Source organism: Gossypium raimondii, chromosome 9 (assembly GCF_025698545.1).
Source record: "Gossypium raimondii isolate GPD5lz chromosome 9, ASM2569854v1, whole genome shotgun sequence".
Classification (NCBI taxonomy): domain Eukaryota; kingdom Viridiplantae; phylum Streptophyta; class Magnoliopsida; order Malvales; family Malvaceae; genus Gossypium; species Gossypium raimondii.
The window spans coordinates 46,357,706-46,377,375 of record NC_068573.1 but is presented as its reverse complement, the minus strand read 5'-3'; the positions used below and the strand labels follow the sequence as shown (position 1 = coordinate 46,377,375).

General features: G+C 32.5%; 3 protein-coding genes across 4 annotated transcripts; 2 read left to right on the top strand and 1 right to left on the bottom strand.

Annotated features, from left to right (window-relative positions):
• The first annotated feature begins 220 nt into the window (after positions 1–220).
• Positions 221–5,559, top strand: LOC105800375 (purple acid phosphatase 15). 2 transcript variants are annotated; one of them, XM_052620433.1, is made up of 8 exons: positions 221–762; positions 965–1,156; positions 1,543–1,873; positions 2,436–2,596; positions 2,792–2,982; positions 3,658–3,942; positions 4,528–4,645; positions 5,153–5,559. In XM_052620433.1, the coding sequence occupies exons 1-7, from the start codon at positions 489–491 to the stop codon at positions 4,636–4,638; spliced, it is 1,545 nt and encodes a 514-aa protein (XP_052476393.1). In that variant the 5' UTR covers positions 221–488; the 3' UTR covers positions 4,639–4,645; positions 5,153–5,559. The 2 variants fall into 2 exon arrangements, with proteins under 2 accessions (XP_052476393.1, XP_012486921.1); XM_012631467.2 differs by having other exon boundaries at positions 2,436–2,647.
• An 8,196-nt stretch (positions 5,560–13,755) lies between these two features.
• Positions 13,756–14,880, top strand: LOC105800374 (ethylene-responsive transcription factor ERF062). Its single transcript, XM_012631466.2, has one exon. The coding sequence runs from the start codon at positions 13,792–13,794 to the stop codon at positions 14,737–14,739; it is 948 nt and encodes a 315-aa protein (XP_012486920.1). The 5' UTR covers positions 13,756–13,791; the 3' UTR covers positions 14,740–14,880.
• A 986-nt stretch (positions 14,881–15,866) lies between these two features.
• On the bottom strand, positions 15,867–19,318 carry LOC105800373 (myosin-binding protein 7). The gene is made up of 4 exons (XM_012631463.2): positions 18,476–19,318; positions 16,653–17,974; positions 16,220–16,401; positions 15,867–16,076 (listed from the first exon to the last, which is right to left on the bottom strand). Exons 1-3 carry the CDS (start codon positions 19,098–19,100, stop codon positions 16,342–16,344), a joined length of 2,007 nt encoding a protein of 668 aa, XP_012486917.1. The 5' UTR covers positions 19,101–19,318; the 3' UTR covers positions 15,867–16,076; positions 16,220–16,341.
• Between the last annotated feature and the right edge of the window lie 352 nt (positions 19,319–19,670).

Genomic DNA, 19,670 nt, shown 5'->3' with positions numbered 1-19,670 from the left:
TCAAAATAATCAAGGTGTAAATTATTGACCTAATTTATGAGTAGAGGATAAAAATATGTGAAATTAAAGTATATAAACTAAATTCCTAATTTTAGGATAGTATAGAGACCAAATCCAGAATTTGACCCATAAAATAAATTAAAAAAAGAAAAATATATTTTAGCTTGAATAATTATATATAAAAAATATAAATGCATGGAGCCAAAGACTCACGGGTGTGGCGATAGTGGAATAAAATGAGTCCTACAATCACTCCAACTCCCCACGCTTAAACTTTCTTTCTTTGAAACACTGTTTAATCATTTCCCTTGCTAATCCAAGTTAAAATTTTAGAATCATGGTTGTCGTTTATTTATAAACAATATATATATATATATACACACAGTTGTTTCAGCTTTGCTTTCAGATTTTTCTCCGTTTATTTCTCAATGAATTTTGTTTTTAATCCTTGTAACTAGCTTCTTTTCCATGCAAGAAAAAACCCAATAATGGTTTTGGCTATGGAGTCTTTAAACAGGCTATTACATTGTTGGATTCTGTTAATAAGCTTGCTATTTGTAGTTAATGGGCAATTTCCAACAACCCTTGAAGGACCCTTCAAGCCGGTGACTGTGCCTGTAAATTATAGCATTATTGGACAAGTTACTAGCTTGCCAGTTAATGATAATCCTCCGTTAAGCCCAGAGATTGAGTTTCAGCCTCAACAAATTTTTCTTTCTCTCTCTTCAGACTTGAGCTCAGTTTGGGTGTCTTGGATTACAGGTATTTGCTTAGTTCATACATTCCTTTATGTAATCTCTACATTTAGTAATGTTTTGCTATTTATGGTCCCAGCTGATGTACTGTTGAGGGATTTGGGTTTTGTTTTATATACCTTTTTCTCTAAGGAGTTCAATTTGCCCACTTTGTCTTTCCCAAATTTGCTTATGGCATTTGGTTTCCTTTTATGAACTATGAATTTCAGGGGAATATCAAATTGGTGATGATATAGAGCCATTGGATCCTCAAAGTGTAGCCAGTGTTGTTCAATATGGAGTCTATAAATCAGGCAGGAATAATCTAGCAGCTGGCAGTTCATTCATTTACAGTCAACAATATCCCAATGAAGACCCCAATAACTACACTTCTGGGATTATACATCGTGTTCTTGTCACCGGTATATATACATTAATCCTTCTTATTGGTACTAGAACTAGACACTTTTTTATGCTTTTTAAGTGTTTGAATTGCATTGCAAGATATTTATGCACACTTTGGCTAAGGCTTGATGTGGTATCAATGCTAACTTTGCTTTTTTCTTGAAATATTCATATCCATTTCATATCCGGACATGAATATGAGGATATATACCTTTATCCTACACTCAAACCAGAGTCAAAGTAACAATATGTAGTATTCTCAAAGACAAGTTATGGCAAGAACTGCTGACCTGAAAGAAAATATAGGCATGACTAGACAAGCAGTTTTTAACATAATGTTGTCCTTCATGTATGAAGGGGATGGAGATGTATGCATTAGATTCATTGTTATGTCTTTCTGCAGGGTTGGATCCTGATACTATGTATGAATATCAATGTGGAGATCCTTCTATACCAGCAATGAGTGATGTTCATTATTTTAGAACAATGCCTTCCCCACCCAAGGACTATCCGAGCAGAGTAGCGGTGGTTGGAGGCCTCAGTCTTACTTATAATAGTAGCACAACAATTAGTCACATGGCAGCCAATCATCCAGATCTTGCTCTGTTGGTTGGGGATTTAAGTTTTGCAGACTTGTATTGTACAAATGGAACTTTATGTGACTTTCAAAATTGCTCATTTCCACAATCTCCCCTGCAAGAAACATATCAGCCTCGTTGGGACCATTGGGGAAGGTAAAATTTCGATATCTTGCTTGATTAGCTACTAGTTTCTTCACTCCATTGAATGAAAACTTTGTAGTAGTAGATGAAATGATTGTATGATAGTCAAAATGAATGGTAATCTTACACATTATTAAAAGGATTGAAATTTAAGTAATCTTACACATTATTAAAAGGATTGAAATTTAACTCAATTTCAAAGCTGTTTCTTCAACTCTCTCATATTGTTGTGTTGAGAACACGTGGTCCCTACTCTAAAGGAGACACTAAATTACCATACTTTAAGGTGAAACTGCTTTAAGCTCGATATGGAAACGTGTGGTAGGCGTGGAACTTAAACTTAGAGAACCTGCCTCTTTGGTAGTTCTGATGGACTTTTCTGATTCTGTGATTCTCTATGAATTTACAAATGCAAAAAGGCCAAAACCTTGTTGGGAGTTAGTGTCCACAATATAATCTTATGATTTTATTTAACTAAACCTAGGAATATGATGCTTTTGTCAGGTTCTTTCTAAAGCTTCTCTATTGTATTTAGAGATCAATTCAGCGATGAAGGCTGGTTATTTATTTGCAGGTTTATGCAGATTCTAACAGCTACTGTTCCAACAATGGTGATAGAAGGGGACCATGAGATTGAAAAACAAGCTGATGATCTGACATTCACTGCTTACAATTATCGGTTTGCATTTCCATCCGATGAAAGTGGGTCAACATTGTACTACTCTTTCAATGCAGGTGGAATACATTTTGTGATGCTCGGTGCATATGTGCCCTATGATAAATCATGTAAAGTCATCTATCGACCCCATTTCCGTATTGTCCCTTCTTATTTTCTTTATATATGGTCGTTTCTTTTCTTTTCTTCTTTTCCCATCCACCGATCATGTTTACTTTCCTCGTAATGAGAGCACCTTGTTCTGTTGATTGCAGCTGATCAGTATAAATGGCTGGAACGAGACCTCTTTAATGTGAACAGAAGTGTGACACCATGGTTGGTAGCTGCTTGGCATCCTCCCTGGTACAGCACCTACAAGGATCATTATAGAGAGGCAGAGTGCATGAGAGTGGAGATGGAAGAATTGCTATATAAACACGGAGTTGACATTGTTTTCAATGGACATGTAAGGGCAGTTTAACTTGTCTTTGGTAATCCCGCATATATAAATGTTCCATGCAAACTACCAATGAGATGTTGGCTGAGTTGGCAGTGGTCTCGCCCCATAAGGGTGGATTAGTCTCAAGTCCAATGTGGCTGGGGACGCCCTGGGTTTATGCCTCAAAAAGATGTTACAGACAGTAATTTTGCATTGTTTTGCAGAAAATTATGTTTATTTGATTTAGCATATTAGGGGCACTAAAACAAAATGGAAATTCATTTTCCGAACTCGAACTGCTACTAACTTCAACATATACATGTTCTTCACTTACCAAATCAGAGTTAAAACTTAGAAGTAATGCACATATAGTGGTAGAGTGGACATGTATTCACACAAGAGATGAAACCATTGATGTTAATGGAGTGTTTAATCGGTCACTTTGAGTTTCCAATTAAAACATTCCTTCCCAGCTGAACACATGGGAGGAAACAACAAGCTTTCTGCTAATGTTGATTGAAATCCATGATATTGCAAATAAAATATGAGGGTATCCTCCCAAGGATTCTTTAAAGACATGGGAGATTTTGCTAGATAGATATGTAGGTTTCAGTATTGCCTAGTTCTAACCCCTTTATGCTTTAAATGTTGTTGCATTGCAAATAAAATGAATTGAGAAGAAATATGCTCATGATGAATCAGGTTAATGCCTATGAGAGGTCAAACCGAGTATACAACTACACACTGGATCCATGTGGTCCAGTTCATATCACAGTCGGTAGTGGTGGAAATGAAATGAACTTGACACTTGAGCATGCTGATGAGCCTGGAAATTGTCCAGATCCCTCTAACACCCCGGACGGATTCATGGGTGGCTCCTGTGGATTCAATTTTACATCCGGTCCGGCAGCTGGTAATTTCTGCTGGAATGAACAGCCTGAATATAGTGCATATAGAGAAAGTAGCTTTGGCTATGGGATTCTTGAGGTACAACATACACTTCCTCTCTCTCTCTCTCTCTCTCTCTCTCACACACACACACACACACACATGCTATCTTACTTGCACTTGAGTGTCGGTTCTGATTGTGAGTATGTGTCTGACAGGAATATATTCAATTTTTTCTAAGTTTTTTATCCTTACATCCAAATATGTGTTGGATATGCATCAAATGCACATTAAACTAGATTACATGTTTGCAAGCACACGTTGCATGCTCTGCACTCTTGGGAAAAGGCCACAAGGATCTGAATATGAAAATATCAATGGAACTTTTAAACATCCACCTTCAGTCGAAAAAGTCTGCATGATCTTCGAATAAGAAGTGTTTTGCCCTTTTTTTTCTTTGGAGCACCAGCATTGAAGTTTCAGTTTGTATCACTACATTTTTACTGGACACTAAGAATTTCTTATTTTGTGACCTACTAGCAGAGTTTCATGTATCAAATTGAAATCTAGCTAGCCTTCAAAATATACCAAGGAATTAGCTATATTTAGTATAAATTCGAATAAGTTGAAGCATCTGTAAGTAGGTACTTGTTTTCTGATGAGTAGCACTTTTGTGGCTTACAGGTGAAAAACCAGACACATGCCTTGTGGATGTGGTACCGCAATCAGGACCGCTACTCAGTTGGTATGGATGGAATTTACATTGTACGGCAGCCAGATCGTTGCCCCAGTTGAGCCAAAGGTGATTAAACTTTTAATTTAAGGTCAATTCCATAAGAAAAAACCAAGACAGGAGTAATGACTTGCTGCATAAACAACTGAATATAGGTAATCTGTTAACTTTTTGAAAACCATGAAAAGAACCTGCCATTATGACGAGTGAATTGTGTTTAACTCACAACTTCATGATGATGTTTAGTTAATCTAGTATGAGTATTAAACAATGTTAATGTTTTATGCTTAACTGAGTTGGTCCACGTAACCACCCTTAAGAGTTGGCATCTAAAGGATTGGAATCCGAATCTTTAACATTTAAAATCCTTTCCTCTATTATGAGGCTATGACCTCTTCGATTTGCCCCAATGTTGCTTTTTTTTTTCTTGGACTACCTATATTATGACCAATCGAACCTCCAAGTACATAGAAAAATTGAGAAAATAATGAAGATACCCATGTTGGAAACATGTCCGTATATGACACTCATTCTTGAGCCCGTGTAACATAAGTTTGCTCTTCTTTTTGTTTACAGGGCGTGTTTCTTTCTCATGTGTAGAAGTACCACATTCACTAAAAGGAAAGATGAGACCTCAGTGCAACTTCAAAATATTCAGAAAAAGGCTTATGGTACCACCATGTATATGACTGACTCTACAAGTCTTTTCTCCGGGTTACACAATTTATATGGCTAGAAATCAATCTTTGTTCTTTAGGGTCCAATCATACGTATGGATTCCAGGAGATTGTTACATTAGGGTTTCATTTCATCTATGTTAAGCTTATATTCTTATAAGAGCTTATTTGTAGAGTTAGGCAGCTATAGAACAGCGTTACTGGCATCACTTCTTCTAATGGCATTTGCTTAAATTATATTTACTTTCAATTTATGAGACGACGAGAAAAGAGTTTTTGGTTTCTAAAGTGGGCTAATTTGTGGCATTTGACTCTTCATTTTTTCTCACTTGATGCATTCGGCTCTGCTATGAGGTATGGCCGAATAAAGCCCCTCTAATTATATTAAAACTTTTTAAAAAATTAAGTATATTCGTACCGTACACATATCCTCCTCAAGTCCAAGATTGCAAGCAGCCATGTTAGTATCATAAGAACATCATCTTGAGATCTACCATTGCCGATAAACAGTTGGTGATCACACCTAGAAACTAAAGAAAATAAAAAATAACCAAGTCTTTGACCTGTGCTAATGCAATTGGCCCCAGTCTAATTCTCAGATAACTTGTATATATCATATCTGAGATTATCTATAAAACAATCTTTTAGTAGCATGCACATATTCATGTTGTGTTCGTCCTAAGCTGATTCTACCTTCCTCATGTGCTCGTCTTCAACTTCATCAACAAACTTTAATAAATTCTCCAATGTCCCTACAGACAGAAGTAAACTTCATAAACTAATATCTGTGAGAACAAGCTGTTAGTTTAGCGGCAATACAGTTTCCATACAGATACCAATATCCACAAACATGCCTGAAACAAACCATTATACGCGCAAGTTGGAATCCTCAACAACAGTACATCTAATGTGCAGGTCTACAAGGCAGGAGGCATAACTTGCTGCACAAACAACTGAATATAGGTATTAACTTATAACTCTATGAGGATGTTTTAATTGAACCAAAGGCTTAACTGAGTTGGTCTATGCAACACCCTTAAGAGTTGGCGTCTAAAAGGCTGGAAACCGAATCTCAGCATTTAAGATCCCTTCCTTTATTCTGAGGCTATGACCTCTTCGATTTGCCTCTATGTTGCTCTGACTTTTTATATTTCTTGGACTACCCATTATATGTCCAATCGAGCCTTTGACCACATAGAAAATTTGAGAAAATAACGAAGACACCCATGTTGAGCAACGCTTGAGTCCAAGTGATATAAGTCTGTCTCTTCCCCAACATTTTTCTTTCTTATTATTTATAGGGTGTGTATCTATATGAGGTGTAAAAGTCCCAGTTTCATTCTGAGGTGCAATTTTCAAAAAATTCAGCAAAAAAAAAAAAAGGCTTATGTGTACCCTACCATTTCTTCTGATAGTACACAATTTATATGGATTCCAGGAAGATTACTACATTAGGGGTTTAAAGTTTAATTTTAATCCATGTTATGTTCATAATCTTATAGCTGTTTGTTTGCACTAACTTACCGAAAAAATACCAAAAAGAAGGAAACGAAATTAACATCTTTCCCTAAGTTACTTGTCAATATTTGCATCCCACATATATTCAAATATATAAAAATAATTTTTAAAAAAAAATTAAATATATTTATACACTAAACACATACTCATATACAACATTCATTAAAATCGAAAGTTAGCTATTGAGATTGAGAAGTCTTAATTCGCTAAAATAGCTACTACCCATACATCTATCATTATTATTATTAACAGCCTATTGTTGTTTGTAAGTGGCTTCATCTCAAGTCTAGAACTGTCTAGACTGTATTATTCTATAAATGAGAATTTTAGGGTTGGGAAGCTTTGGCTTCAGTCCAAAGATATATACATATATATATATATATGCTACATGCTAGCCTTTTCAATAAAATAAAAAGGAAATATATATATATAGCATATAGGCATATATTTTACGAAGAGACCTTCCTTTAGTTACTTTTCCTCTCATGAACTTTATTAAAGTATTATTCATTTAATTAATTTAAAAAACATGTTAAAATCCAAATTTTAATATTTTTAACTTACTATTTTCAAAATATATAAAAAACAATTAAAGCATTGGAGTTATGGCTTTTGGAATGAGAGAAGGTTGGTTTTGGCTTAATAAAGAAAATTAAATAAAAAAGAAAGCAATTAATTTCGGTTAAGTGAAAAGGCAATGGTGTAAGTGATGAAGATGTTCAACATGACGTGCCACCCACGCTACTTTCTAAACACGTTATTATATTTCTAATATAATCAAAACCCTAACTTTATCGCTTTGCGCCCTTTCATTCTCCGCCCACACTTTCCCTTCTCTTTTTGGCAGTATGTTCTTCAAAATTTCTATCCATCTAATATTAATTTATTATATATTCAAATAATAAGGTTGGATTGAATAGATAATAGAACAGAACTAAACCAATTACGACTAATGCATAACACCAGCAAGCATATGCTGGTTTTTTCCTAGCATTAAATCAAATAAAACAAAATAAGGCTCTTCAAACACTTTTCAGTCAATCGGTATCCTTATTGCTAAGGCCGCCATACCATCCACTACCTGATTCCTCTGTCGCCCAACATGTTGCTCTCCAACACCCTCCATCCCTTGCATAATTTCCTTAGCCTTCAAGCTCCACAGACCTTGATCTAGATCCCGACCATTGAGGTTATTAACAGCTTCTAAGCAATCCAATTCCAAGATAACTTTCTTTAAACCTTTCTCCCATGCAATCCCAATGCCCACCAATGCTCCCCAGAACTCCACCTCAAATATCGGACACACTCCAATTTTTAGAGTATATCCCCAAAGTCGAATCCATATTTTTTAAAAATTGAATAAATTTGCTTTTGGTAATTAATAATAGATAGAACAATATTTCTATATTAAAATTTAAATTTTAGCCAACCCTAAAATACAATCATAACAATTTTAATTATTTTCAAGTTCACTTTTGGCTTGCCCCACCCAATTTTTTTTACTAACAAACAAAGACAGATCAAAATTAGGAAAAAAAAAAAAACAAGTCAATGACATAAAAAGAAAGTTTTAAAATTTAAAACACATCACTTTTAATGGAGTTGTTGAGGGGTTGCTTATTGTGAATATTTAAAAGGAAAGTTCATACATATATATTTGTCATTTGAATATAAACAAGGTTGATTTTACCAAACTTATCCTAGGGTTTTCATATATGCCCTAAGGGATGAAATTTTTTTAATAATTTTCATTTTTATAAGAGGTAATTTAGATAAATTCTTTATCACTCCACTTATAATTCAATCAATAAATACATTACATATTTAAGTTCATATATATTGTTTAATATGATAATACAATTTCTTCACATATAACTTATTGTTTTCATTTCTTCACTAGTTTTGTATTTTTATTTAACTCTACAAATAATTTTTAAAAAAAATCACAGTATTAACTCAATTGACATGAACATTGTTGCTAATGCAGGAGAATCGTGGGTTCAAGTGCGTTGAATCTATAAGCAATTCGAAACATTGTACCAAATATAGCAGATATAATCAGAACCTATAATAAGATTATTAATAACAATACTTACTTTTAAATTTTTTTATTTTCTAAAAATGTAACATACGATAATTTTTTAACCTTATGAATTTAAAAAGAAAAACTATGTAGTGTAGATAATAATTTTTAATCCAAAACCAAATCCAATATTTTCTTTTGTTGGATAAATCCAATATTTATGACTTGATTAAATGATTAAAAAATGAATTGCTTAAAAGAGAGAGTCACATCTAACATTTTATAAAAATAAAAATAAAAATAAAATTTGTGGTCAACAATTCACCACCACAAACTTTTTGACACGTGGAAGGGAATAATTGGTGTGGCGCTTGTCCTTTTCATCCATCTAATGTAGTCTCATAGATTCCATTGGACATCATTAAACTAATCAAAATAATAATTATAATTCCTAAAATAAAGCACAAAAAGTGCAATCCCAATCCTAATATTTCATTTCTTTTTAGGTTTCTTGTATTGGTGAAAGGTCATGATCGTTACATATATTATATAGGCAAGTAAGTTGTACAAGATAAGGTTTTTTATTATTGTATTATTAATTTTTAAATTTTACATTAATATATAATTTAAATGTTATTGTAATAAAAGTAGGTTAAAATACGATATAGGTTCATGTATTTTCACAAATTTAAAATTTAGTTGCTATATTTTTATTCCAAGAATTTAGTTCTTTTATTTTTGATTTTAAAATTTAGGTTCAATTGTTAACAATGTTATTTTTAAAATATTTAAAATAATAATCTTAATAGTATTAACTGTTTGACTTAAATTTTAAAATCTAAAAATTAAAGAGACTAAATTTTAGAAATAAAAATACAAGAGCTAAATTCAATTTACATAAAAATAACATAGATAGGATACGTAAAAAAGAGAGTTCAATTTATGCTTATGTCAATTTTTTATGTATATTGAACATTCATGAAATAATAATGAAAATGAGAGTTATAGGCAAGGACGAAGTCGAAATTTTTTGAGGAGTCGAATTAAGTTGTATATTTTGACAATAATAAAGATGAAATTTTCTGATTTTAATAACCTATATCTTTATAATTTTAAAGGACTAAATCAAAATTTTTTCATTTGGGGGTAAAATGCAATTTTACCCTATACTAATTTAAAATTTTATAAATTATAAAAGAACTAAAGTTGAAATTTTCCATTTTAGTGGGACTGGGGCCCCTGTCAACCCTTGGCTCCGCCTTTGGTTATAGGTAAAGTTTTTAAGAGTTTATAAATATAATTATCGTACATAACATAAATAAGATATGCTCGATCAACTAGAACTACACTCAATACAAAACACAAAAAACTTAAAATCGGAATATATCCAAACAAGGCATATATGATGCGACATAAACTCGAAATAATTAAAAAAAAAAACTCACACATAACATTTATGCATGATAAAACTCAAACTTAAACACTCACATTTTTAATACTTTAGACTTTGATAACCCTGCTATTATCTCAGGTTATAAGCAGTGGCGAATCCAGGAGGGTTGGCAGGGTCCCCGACCCCCCTAAAATGGAAAGTTTCCCTTTAGAGATTTTAAAATTTTAAATTTGTAATAATAAAATTATACTTTGATCCCCAAAATAATAAAAATTTGATTTAATCTTTTAAAAATTATAAAAATATATGCTATTAAAATGATAAAATTACATTTTTACAATCATAGAAAAATACAATTTAATTTCGGCCCTCTTCAAACATTTTCTGACTTCACCCCTGGTTATAAGCATTTTAACTTATCCATATTGAAGGTTTTTCTTTTCTTTTCTTGCTTTACAATGTTAAAATGAGTTGGTCCATGTGAAAAATAAAATACAGTTTCATATGTTTTTTATTTGAGCTAAAATAGAAATATTTTAAAAAGTTTGGACCAAATAGAATAATTTAACACAATTAAAAAAATGATAATGATCAAGGGCAGAGTGAAGGGGCTGGCAGAGGCCGACCCCCCTAAAATGGAAAAAAAATTCATTTAAGCCTTTTATAATTCATAAAATTTTAAATTAATAATGGTAAAATTACACTTTGATCTTTTAAAATAATAAAAATTTAACTTAATGATTTAAATATGATAAAGATATAAATTATTAAAATGATAAAATTATATTTTTATGATAATAAAAATATATAATTTAATTTTAATCCTCTTAAAAATAATTTTCTGACTTCGCTCGTGATAATGATGATGGTGGTGAATGGTTTTTGTAGATGGATATAAGGGTTTCATGTTTTCACCTTATTGTAGTAAATTTTTTAGCATTGTGATCTGTTCGCAGTTTTAACACGATTAAAAGAGAGATTTTAGGGGAAGAATTTTGAAGAAGAAAAAAGCACACGAAAATAGAAGGGTAAATTAATCAAATAAATAAAGAAAAAGCAAAAAAGGGAAGTTATTTAAGTCAAAAATGGTAGGAGTAGTTGCACCATACAATGATGAAGAGATTGCTATCATCCTCTCTTCTCTCTCATACATCATGCTAGTCATTAAAATTTTAAATTAATGTAATTTAATGTAATTTTTAATGAATAAAAAATCAAATGCTAGCCTGAAGTATTCAGTAATTATCACGTAAGTTGTCATGCTAAATCGTTAAAAATAATATTTTAATCAGTATTTTATTAAACAAACAATTTATTTTTAAAAAGATAAATAATCAAATTTTATTAAAAATAAGGACCAAAATAATAAAAGATATAAAATTAAGGGTTAAATTGAAATTTTAAAATTTTGTTTGCAATTGATGAAAATTGACGTACTTTTTAGTAATTACATGTGATAGGAAAGAAAAAAGGGCAAAAAAGTTAATCAAACTATTATTAGAAAGGCATAACCATAACAAGCGTTTTAAGTTAGGCCAAGAGCCATGTGCTGCCACTTCTCTTTTTATATTTCAGAAATCAACTGCACCCATTTCTCTAATTTATATCTCACCCAAAACAGAATTATTTGGTTTTTTTTTTTCATCAAAAAATTGTTGCTCCACAATATATTTATACTTATTTAAGAATTAAATTATTTTTTATTTAGATTAGATCGAATTTATTGGTTTAAATTATTACACATTCAATTAAAATAATTTCTTTAAATTTAATTATAAAAATAAGTATTAGTATTAGTATTAATATTAATATAAATTTATTTTTAAACACAAATTAAATTAAATATTTAAAATTAACTTGTATAATAAAATGGAAAACAAATCGAGTTTATTGGTTTGAATGATTACACATTCAATTTACTTTTTTTCGATTCTTTCTTTATAAATGAAAATCAAATCGACAAAAATCAATTATAAAAATAATAAAATTGGAAAATAAAATTAATATATTTGGATAAGATAATAAAAAATTAATTTTTATTTTTAACCAAAATGTAAAATAAGAAAACAAAAATAATGGGTTGGATCGGATCTATAGAAAGCAGCCATGACTAACTCATGGAAATACAAAATTAATTTAATTAATTACTTATTTAAGCAAGTCTTGTTCAATTATTTGAAGTTAATTATTATATGTTTATGATAATATTGATAATGAAGCTCAGTGACACAGCCATGGATCAGATCCATCGATTGTGTCAACATTTGAAGGCCTTATTCAATCCGGTCTATATAATTTACATATATTTTGCAAACAAAATTAAAAAAAATCAATTTTAAGTTTTTTCTCTTTAGGATATTATTATATCATAGGTTATAAGATTTGGACCTTTAGTTTTTATTTATTTATTTATTCTATATATACATCAAATAAAAAAAATAACAATAGATTATTTTTATACTATTCTTTGAATATTACTTTAGAAAATTTGAATCCAAATGGGATTTATAAGTGAATAATCTTTTATCGATTGAGTTTTAGTTTGGTTATCATTAATATTGCTGCAAATGAAGGAGGATGTGGGTTTGAATGCGTTTAAGCGCATTATTCTCCTATTTAAGAGTTGGGAAGGAGTTATAGATAATTTTAAATTTTGTATTAAAAAGAGTAGATATGATAAAATAATATTTAAATAGGAGTATAATGCGTTTCACATTCTCATGCACTGATAATAATATTAATATTAATTGTGGCATGGAAAGTAAAGGAATTTGAAGATGTGGTCAATTTCATTGCAGATTACGTATACAGCATCTTAAGAACCCTAGATGACTATGGCAAAGTATGAATGTGCAGGGATTTTGAAATTCCACAAACTTTGACCCACACATTAACTTATAATATATGAGGTTTCGGAAAATAAAATTTATTACGAACAGAAAAAAAAAAGGTTAAAATTTTAATGTCAACCAAAACTTGAAAATAACCCAAGTTTTTTTTATAGATAAATTATATTTGAAGTTACAAAAATTTTCATAAATTATTCAGAAATTTTCATTTAAGTCACTAGACTATTAAAATTATTGTTGTATGGTCTTATTTGTTTATACTGTTTGCACCAATCGAAAGTTCACATTCCTCTTCTCTTCTATAGTTCAATTTTTCTCCATGAAACAACTTTAAACGTCACAAATCTACAAATTAAAATCTAAACAATTTTATTCTCTAATCTCCAACACTGATCGTTAGTTCAACTTGGATCTAAGTTATGTTCTTCTACTTATCGATGGATACTAATTTACCATACTGATTGTTGAATCGTCACTTGAAGCTTATTAGTCAAGGTTAAAAAAAAAATCATAATAGCCCAATGGATTAAATAAATTTTTTTGAATAGTTCAGTGAGTTAAATAAAAATTTTTAAATAATTCAATAACTAATTTATAACTTTTTAAAATTTAATGACCAAAACATAAAATTACTAATAATTTAATCAATTACTATGGCTTAAACTTTATATAAAGGAACGTGCTTTTGGTTTGCGTTATTTCTTATCCCCTTTCTTAATTTTTGTTGTTGTTGTTGTGATTTTAGGCCAAAATTTATGAGCTTGGAAGATAAGTTTCCAAAAATGGAAACTTTTATGAACAAGGATTGGCCATCTTTTAGTTATGGAATGGCAACAACAGGTTCAACATTTTTCAACAATCCAATCATATGGGCTTCTTCATCATCAGAGGAAACACCAGGATCCAATTTGTTAAAAAATGTCCCTGGATTCATAAACCAGGACATTAACCATGGTTTTAATCCAATAAACCAAGCTCAACCTTCTCCTTCAATGGCGACCACCATGTCACAATTCCCAGATTTAACTTCCCTGTTTGGTCCATCAAAACCAGTCATTGATCCCATCAACGAAAACCCACCATTGCAGACGCCTCAACAATGGCTTAGAATCAACCAGAGCTTCACAAATGATCAATCCAAAGGTTTTAGTGATTATTGGCTTAGCACTACCAAGACTCACCCCATGAAATACAGTGGACGAAGGTTTCAAAACCAGCACCAGAAGGGTTATTCATCGCCTGGGAAACTGTTTAGAGGGGTAAGGCAAAGGCATTGGGGTAAATGGGTGGCTGAAATAAGGTTGCCCAGGAATCGAACTCGGGTTTGGTTAGGTACTTTCGACACAGCAGAAGCAGCCGCCATGGCATACGACACAGCAGCTTACATATTGCGTGGTGAATATGCACAGTTGAATTTTCCGGACCTTAAGGATCAAGTTATGGCCAACTCTTTGAATGGGAACACCGCTGCAATTCTTGAAGCTAAGTTGCAGGCCATATCGCAAGGCAGTACGGTTAACAAGAAGTCCGATCTCGACACAACGACAACTATGCCGGCCGAGGAGGGAGTTTCGGGTTTGAACCGAAATACGACAAAAAATATGGAGGCTTTATCATCGGATGTTGATGGTGTACAGCTGAGTAGGTTGCCTTCCTTGGACATGGATATCATATGGGATGCTCTTTTGGTCTCTGATTCATGAAATTTTCCTTTCATTTGAATGAAAAAAGAAAAAGAAAAATTGATAATTTTTCATATATGCTCAGGTATGTTTTTTTTCTAACTTTCTGTATACGAAGAAAACTGTTTTAAGAAATGCAAATGTCAAGGTTTGAATTCCGAACATGTTCATCGTAAATTGTTTTTATTCATTTCTTGTTTTTAATATATTAAAATTTTAATGAGCTTCATTAATTTATGCTATTGTGTATTTTGTTGTGTTACATAAATATTTATATATATATATATATATTAACAAATTCAACTATATAAATTTTAAAATATTGGTTTAGTTGTATTATATTCATATTATTTTTTAGTATTATATTGTATATATTTTTTCATTTGTCTAATATTGCAAGGTTCATGAGCCCAGTTTAAATGATAAAAAGGCTATAAAAGGTTGAATGCTTTTAAGGGCCCAGTATGTTTCCACTTTTAAGAATTTGATTAACAAATAAACCAAAAGTAAAATTAAGGAATCTTTTTATGTATATATTTTGGCCTCCCCTTATAATACAAACAATTTCTTAACAATGCCAAACCTAATCTTCATCATATCTATATGAATAAAACATGAAATACAATAATTCATTTATATATACACACATGAACTTCAATCTGTTGTAGAAAATAATTGGGATACATGAACCGAGACATAATATAATTTGTTGATATAACCCCTCTTGTAACATGGTAATCAGCAAGTTCAGGATTCGAATTCTAGCTAAGAAAAAAAAAATAGCACCATAACAATTATGTATATATACACATTTTTATCGACATCCGTTATAAATCAACCAACTAATAAAAAAGACTTGATCTTGAACATTATGGATCTACGTTGTTTCGACTTTATTTTTCTTGAAAGTACCTATGTCTGATACATGAATACATAGATATAACCTTCAAAGATCTTCTAAATACATGAAGAAACATAGAAAATGTGACCATACCCTTATTTCACACACCCGAGCCAAGTAACATAGCTAAGGAGGAGCTATAAACCAAATTTTAATATAAGTTGAACAAGGAAAAGGAAAAGAACTTGAGTAGTTTTCAACTACAAAACCAACAGATGCAGTCAAAATATGGTGACAGTGTATTATTTATAGTAATAATAACAATGTATTCAATACAATAGTTGACAACTTCTTTCATTGTTTCTAATACGTTTTCTAATACATTCCCCCTTGAAGATATTACTACATATAATAACCTCAGCGAATGCCATTCAAATGCACTCAAAACCCGTAATCTGTAAGTCCAAGTGGTAGTTACAGAGAGTGTGATCAACAGAAGCTCATTTCTTTGAGGAACCTAAAGAGCTACCAAGTAGTCAAAAATGGATTCTACAAGAATAAAATGAAACTAACATGTATATATATATGTATGTATGAGTGTATATATCTCTTTTCAAGTAATATTTCCGTAACATGTAAAAGTTTCAGCAGATAACTTACTTGTGAAGTCGGAAGTTGCAATTGAAGCCTTTGAAAGATATCAGCTGACACCAAACGAAGCCAATGAATCAAATTATGTAGCTCATCTTGTTTATCGAAATTCAAAAGTACCATCATCTCTCTTAAATGCTTCTCATTGCTCCTAAAGGAGCACCTTGTCGAAATCTTTTCTTTGACTTGACCTGAAATTATACAAGCTCCAGCAAGCAATTAAGTTGTTACTGGGCTAGCTCCAAAAAAAGGGAATTAATGCATAGATTCATGGGTCTCTTTCTAGTTTCTACCAAGGTAAAAATATAGTTCAAAGTATTAGTTCGGTGTGGATTTTTTGTAACTACTGTATACGAAAGTAGAAACTGTAATATTCTAGAAGAACGAATCACGCAAAACAAAGTGCAATATAGATTTGATGATGCAAAGAGTAATACAGCACCTTAGAGGATGGAGGTGGCAAAGAGGCCTGTTGCAAAGCCTTCCCGGGTTCTGATAACTGTCGTATCTCTCGAAGTTGATTTGCAAGATTTTCCATTATTTGCATTTGAACTTGTTCTCTTTCCTTGCGCCCTGCAGGTACGTTGAGCTTTTCTCTTCCTTGCTGTACAATCCTTAGCCTTTCTCTAAGTAAACCGACTTCATTATCGATTTTAAACTTTTCATAATCTAAAGCAGACGTGGAATTTCTACGAGAAATGGAAGGTGAAGATTTGACTCGTGAAGGACCAATTGGCGGTAACCCACCAGGTCTTTCTAAACTGTTTCTTTTCCTCGCAGGCTCAATTTCTAACCCACCAGTGGTTGGATTATCACATGTTTTAGGCAAGTTTGTGGTAACAGTTATTGATCTGTTGTCCTTTTTGTTTCCTCTCTCTTGATTAATGACATGAACATCGAGAATATGACGAACAATACTGGAATCTGAACCATGTAAGTCCTCTGCACGCTTCGCCATTCTTTCATTATTAAATGAGGAAACTATATTAGCCTCAGTTGCTTTTGCTATCGAATGTTGGTGTGAACTGATTTCACCAGATTTCTCGTGCCAATCAGATTCCCAAGGAGTAGTCGACTCATGGTCACTTCTTGATGGATATGCTTGTTTCTTTTCAATGCTAGAACTCAAACCAGCACCTTCATTGAGTCTGGGAATTGGGCACTCTTTCCCGAAATCAAAAGATTGATTTGGCGACTCAAAAGATGTGATCTCAAACTTCTCCCCAACAGACTGAGGCGACATTAGCACTGGCTCCTCATTCAAAGTCTTTTGTTCCTGCATGGATGCCACGTCAAACATATCGATATCGAATTGATCTTTATCGAAAAACATTTGCTTGTAAGCTTCGACTTCCTTCTCCAAGAAAAGCTTTTCCCTTTCTCTCCTTAATAAAATTTCTTTGAGAATGTTCATTTCTTCAGCATCAAACGCGGTTTTTTCCTCTATCATCCTCTGGTACTGCTTAGCTTCCATCTCAATGGCTGCCTTCTCCTCTTGCAAACGTAATATCATTGCCATAGCCTCATCCGCAGCAGTAGAAGCAGCAATTCTCTCCTTCTCAAGCTCAAGGTACAAAGCAGTACGGCCAGCATGCTCTTCATCTAGAGCTTGTTCTAAGACTCTAATTGAATTTTTGTCACCGCCGCACTTGGACTCAACTACTGCTAATTCCTTCTTAGCCACAGCAAAAGGATCATCATCCGTTTCAAAACCATGAGAACCTTGTTTAAGCAATCCAATTCCTTTTGAGCTTCCCTTTCCATCTAAATAAACATAACCATGCGCATTAGATGTGGTATTAGCACATGAAAAGGGAACGCAAGTTAAAAAGCAAAGGCACACTTGCTGCCTATGTTACTCAGACTCGGATGTGAGGATTGTTGGAGGGTCATATTCCATATAAAAGTCCAAATAAGCATTGGATATTGGGATTTCAAGAAAAATGAATAGTCGGAGCAACATAGCCGATTGCAAGTGCAAACACAAATGGATTTGCCACTTGGACATACACAAAACTCGATAGTATAAAATCATCATTACTCCATCAGATTACATTCAAAGCGTTCTAAGAATCTAATAATTCTCAATTATCTGAAGCAAATCCTAAACATGGGGTTAGCCTTACAGGCATTGCTAGTCAAACAGGTGTCACCAAATAGATATCAAAGCATTATTAAATGAGTGAATTAATCATAATCAACATATTTCAATCATCCAAACAATCCTTATTATGAAATTCCAACATATCCAAAAAAGAACATTACCTTCAGAATTAGCAGAAGTGATGCTGGCTGGAGTCCCAAGTTTAGCACCAACACTAGCAGAAGAGCTCAAACAAACCAAAGGATCGTACAATGCTGGAAAGGTCTTTCCACCACCATCACTAGCAGCTCTCTTACGCCTCCTAAAACCAAGTCTAGGCCTCCCAGGCCTTTTAGGAATTGACCCAAAGCTTTCTTTTTTAGCTCCAACAATCTCCTTCTTCTCATGCCATGAACTACATGAAGCTTCCCCTGCCATTTCAACGTTCCCGTTTTGCCATTTCTCAGAATTCGATTGGCTGTCATTGCGTTCATCGCCATAATCTTCTCCATCGTAAAAGCTGTTCCAGATTGAATCAAAAGGGAGCTTTTTCATTGCAGAATATTGAACAGAAGAGATTTTAAATGATGGGTCATTAACTAACATGGCTTGGACACAAATGTTCTTGTTTGGGTACCCAAACAATCCATTACAAGGACAAGGCAAGGACAGTCCAAATAAACCCAGAAGTTTTGAAGCCAAATAAGCAATAGATGATCCACAAAGCAATATATAAGCAATGAAAAGATCAAGGAAAGCACCCGCTAGGCCATTGAATGTCCATGAATTTATAACCTCGCATGCCATCGATAAAAAGATAGGACGGAATTTTTTCAAATTGAAAAAAGAAAGGCTTTTTCAATGCGGGTAAACTCACCCCCGAGTTGGTTTTATTGACTGACTCAATGATGATGGCGATCGAGAAAACGCCACAGGGGGTTGATCATTGAGTCGGGGAAGGATCGAAGAAGAAATTGGAAAGAGAAAGATATAGCTTTTGTTGTTTATTTTGTCAAGTTCCTATTTTTGAGTCCATTTGATTGATGTTTAAATGTTTTCCCGATTTTGAGAATTCGTTATTTAAAGGTTCGGTTACGATTCCGACGTGGACTCCACGTCGTCGTTTTATTTTGTAAGCCGGGTCGATTTCGACTCTATTTATGTATCAACGGCACTCGCATTTGTTTTAAGTTGGATTTTATTTAAAATATGTCGTATTCTCTAATTTTTATCTGTTTTTTTTTATTCTTTTTCATTGCTTAATAAATATTTTTTATGAACTCTTATATAAATTTTAACTTTGCTTTGCATATGTATGTTCGTTTCTTTTGCTGATTCTTCTTACTATTTCGGGCTCTCGAGATTGTTTCTTTTATC

Bases quoted from the DNA above. Each gene is read 5' to 3' on its own strand.
- LOC105800375 (XM_012631467.2), top strand. From the start codon at position 489: ATGGTTTTGGCTATGGAGTCTTTAAACAGGCTATTACATTGTTGGATT. The intron at 1,157-1,542 runs GTATATATACAT...GTCTTTCTGCAG, and splicing joins ACATCGTGTTCTTGTCACCG to GGTTGGATCCTGATACTATG. The intron at 1,874-2,435 runs GTAAAATTTCGA...ATTTATTTGCAG, and splicing joins CGTTGGGACCATTGGGGAAG to GTTTATGCAGATTCTAACAG.
- LOC105800374 (XM_012631466.2), top strand. From the start codon at position 13,792: ATGAGCTTGGAAGATAAGTTTCCAAAAATGGAAACTTTTATGAACAAG.
- LOC105800373 (XM_012631463.2), bottom strand. From the start codon at position 19,100: ATGGCATGCGAGGTTATAAATTCATGGACATTCAATGGCCTAGCGGGT. The intron at 17,975-18,475 runs GTAATGTTCTTT...ATGTTTATTTAG, and splicing joins CACTTCTGCTAATTCTGAAG to ATGGAAAGGGAAGCTCAAAA. The intron at 16,402-16,652 runs GTGCTGTATTAC...GTATAATTTCAG, and splicing joins TGCCACCTCCATCCTCTAAG to GTCAAGTCAAAGAAAAGATT.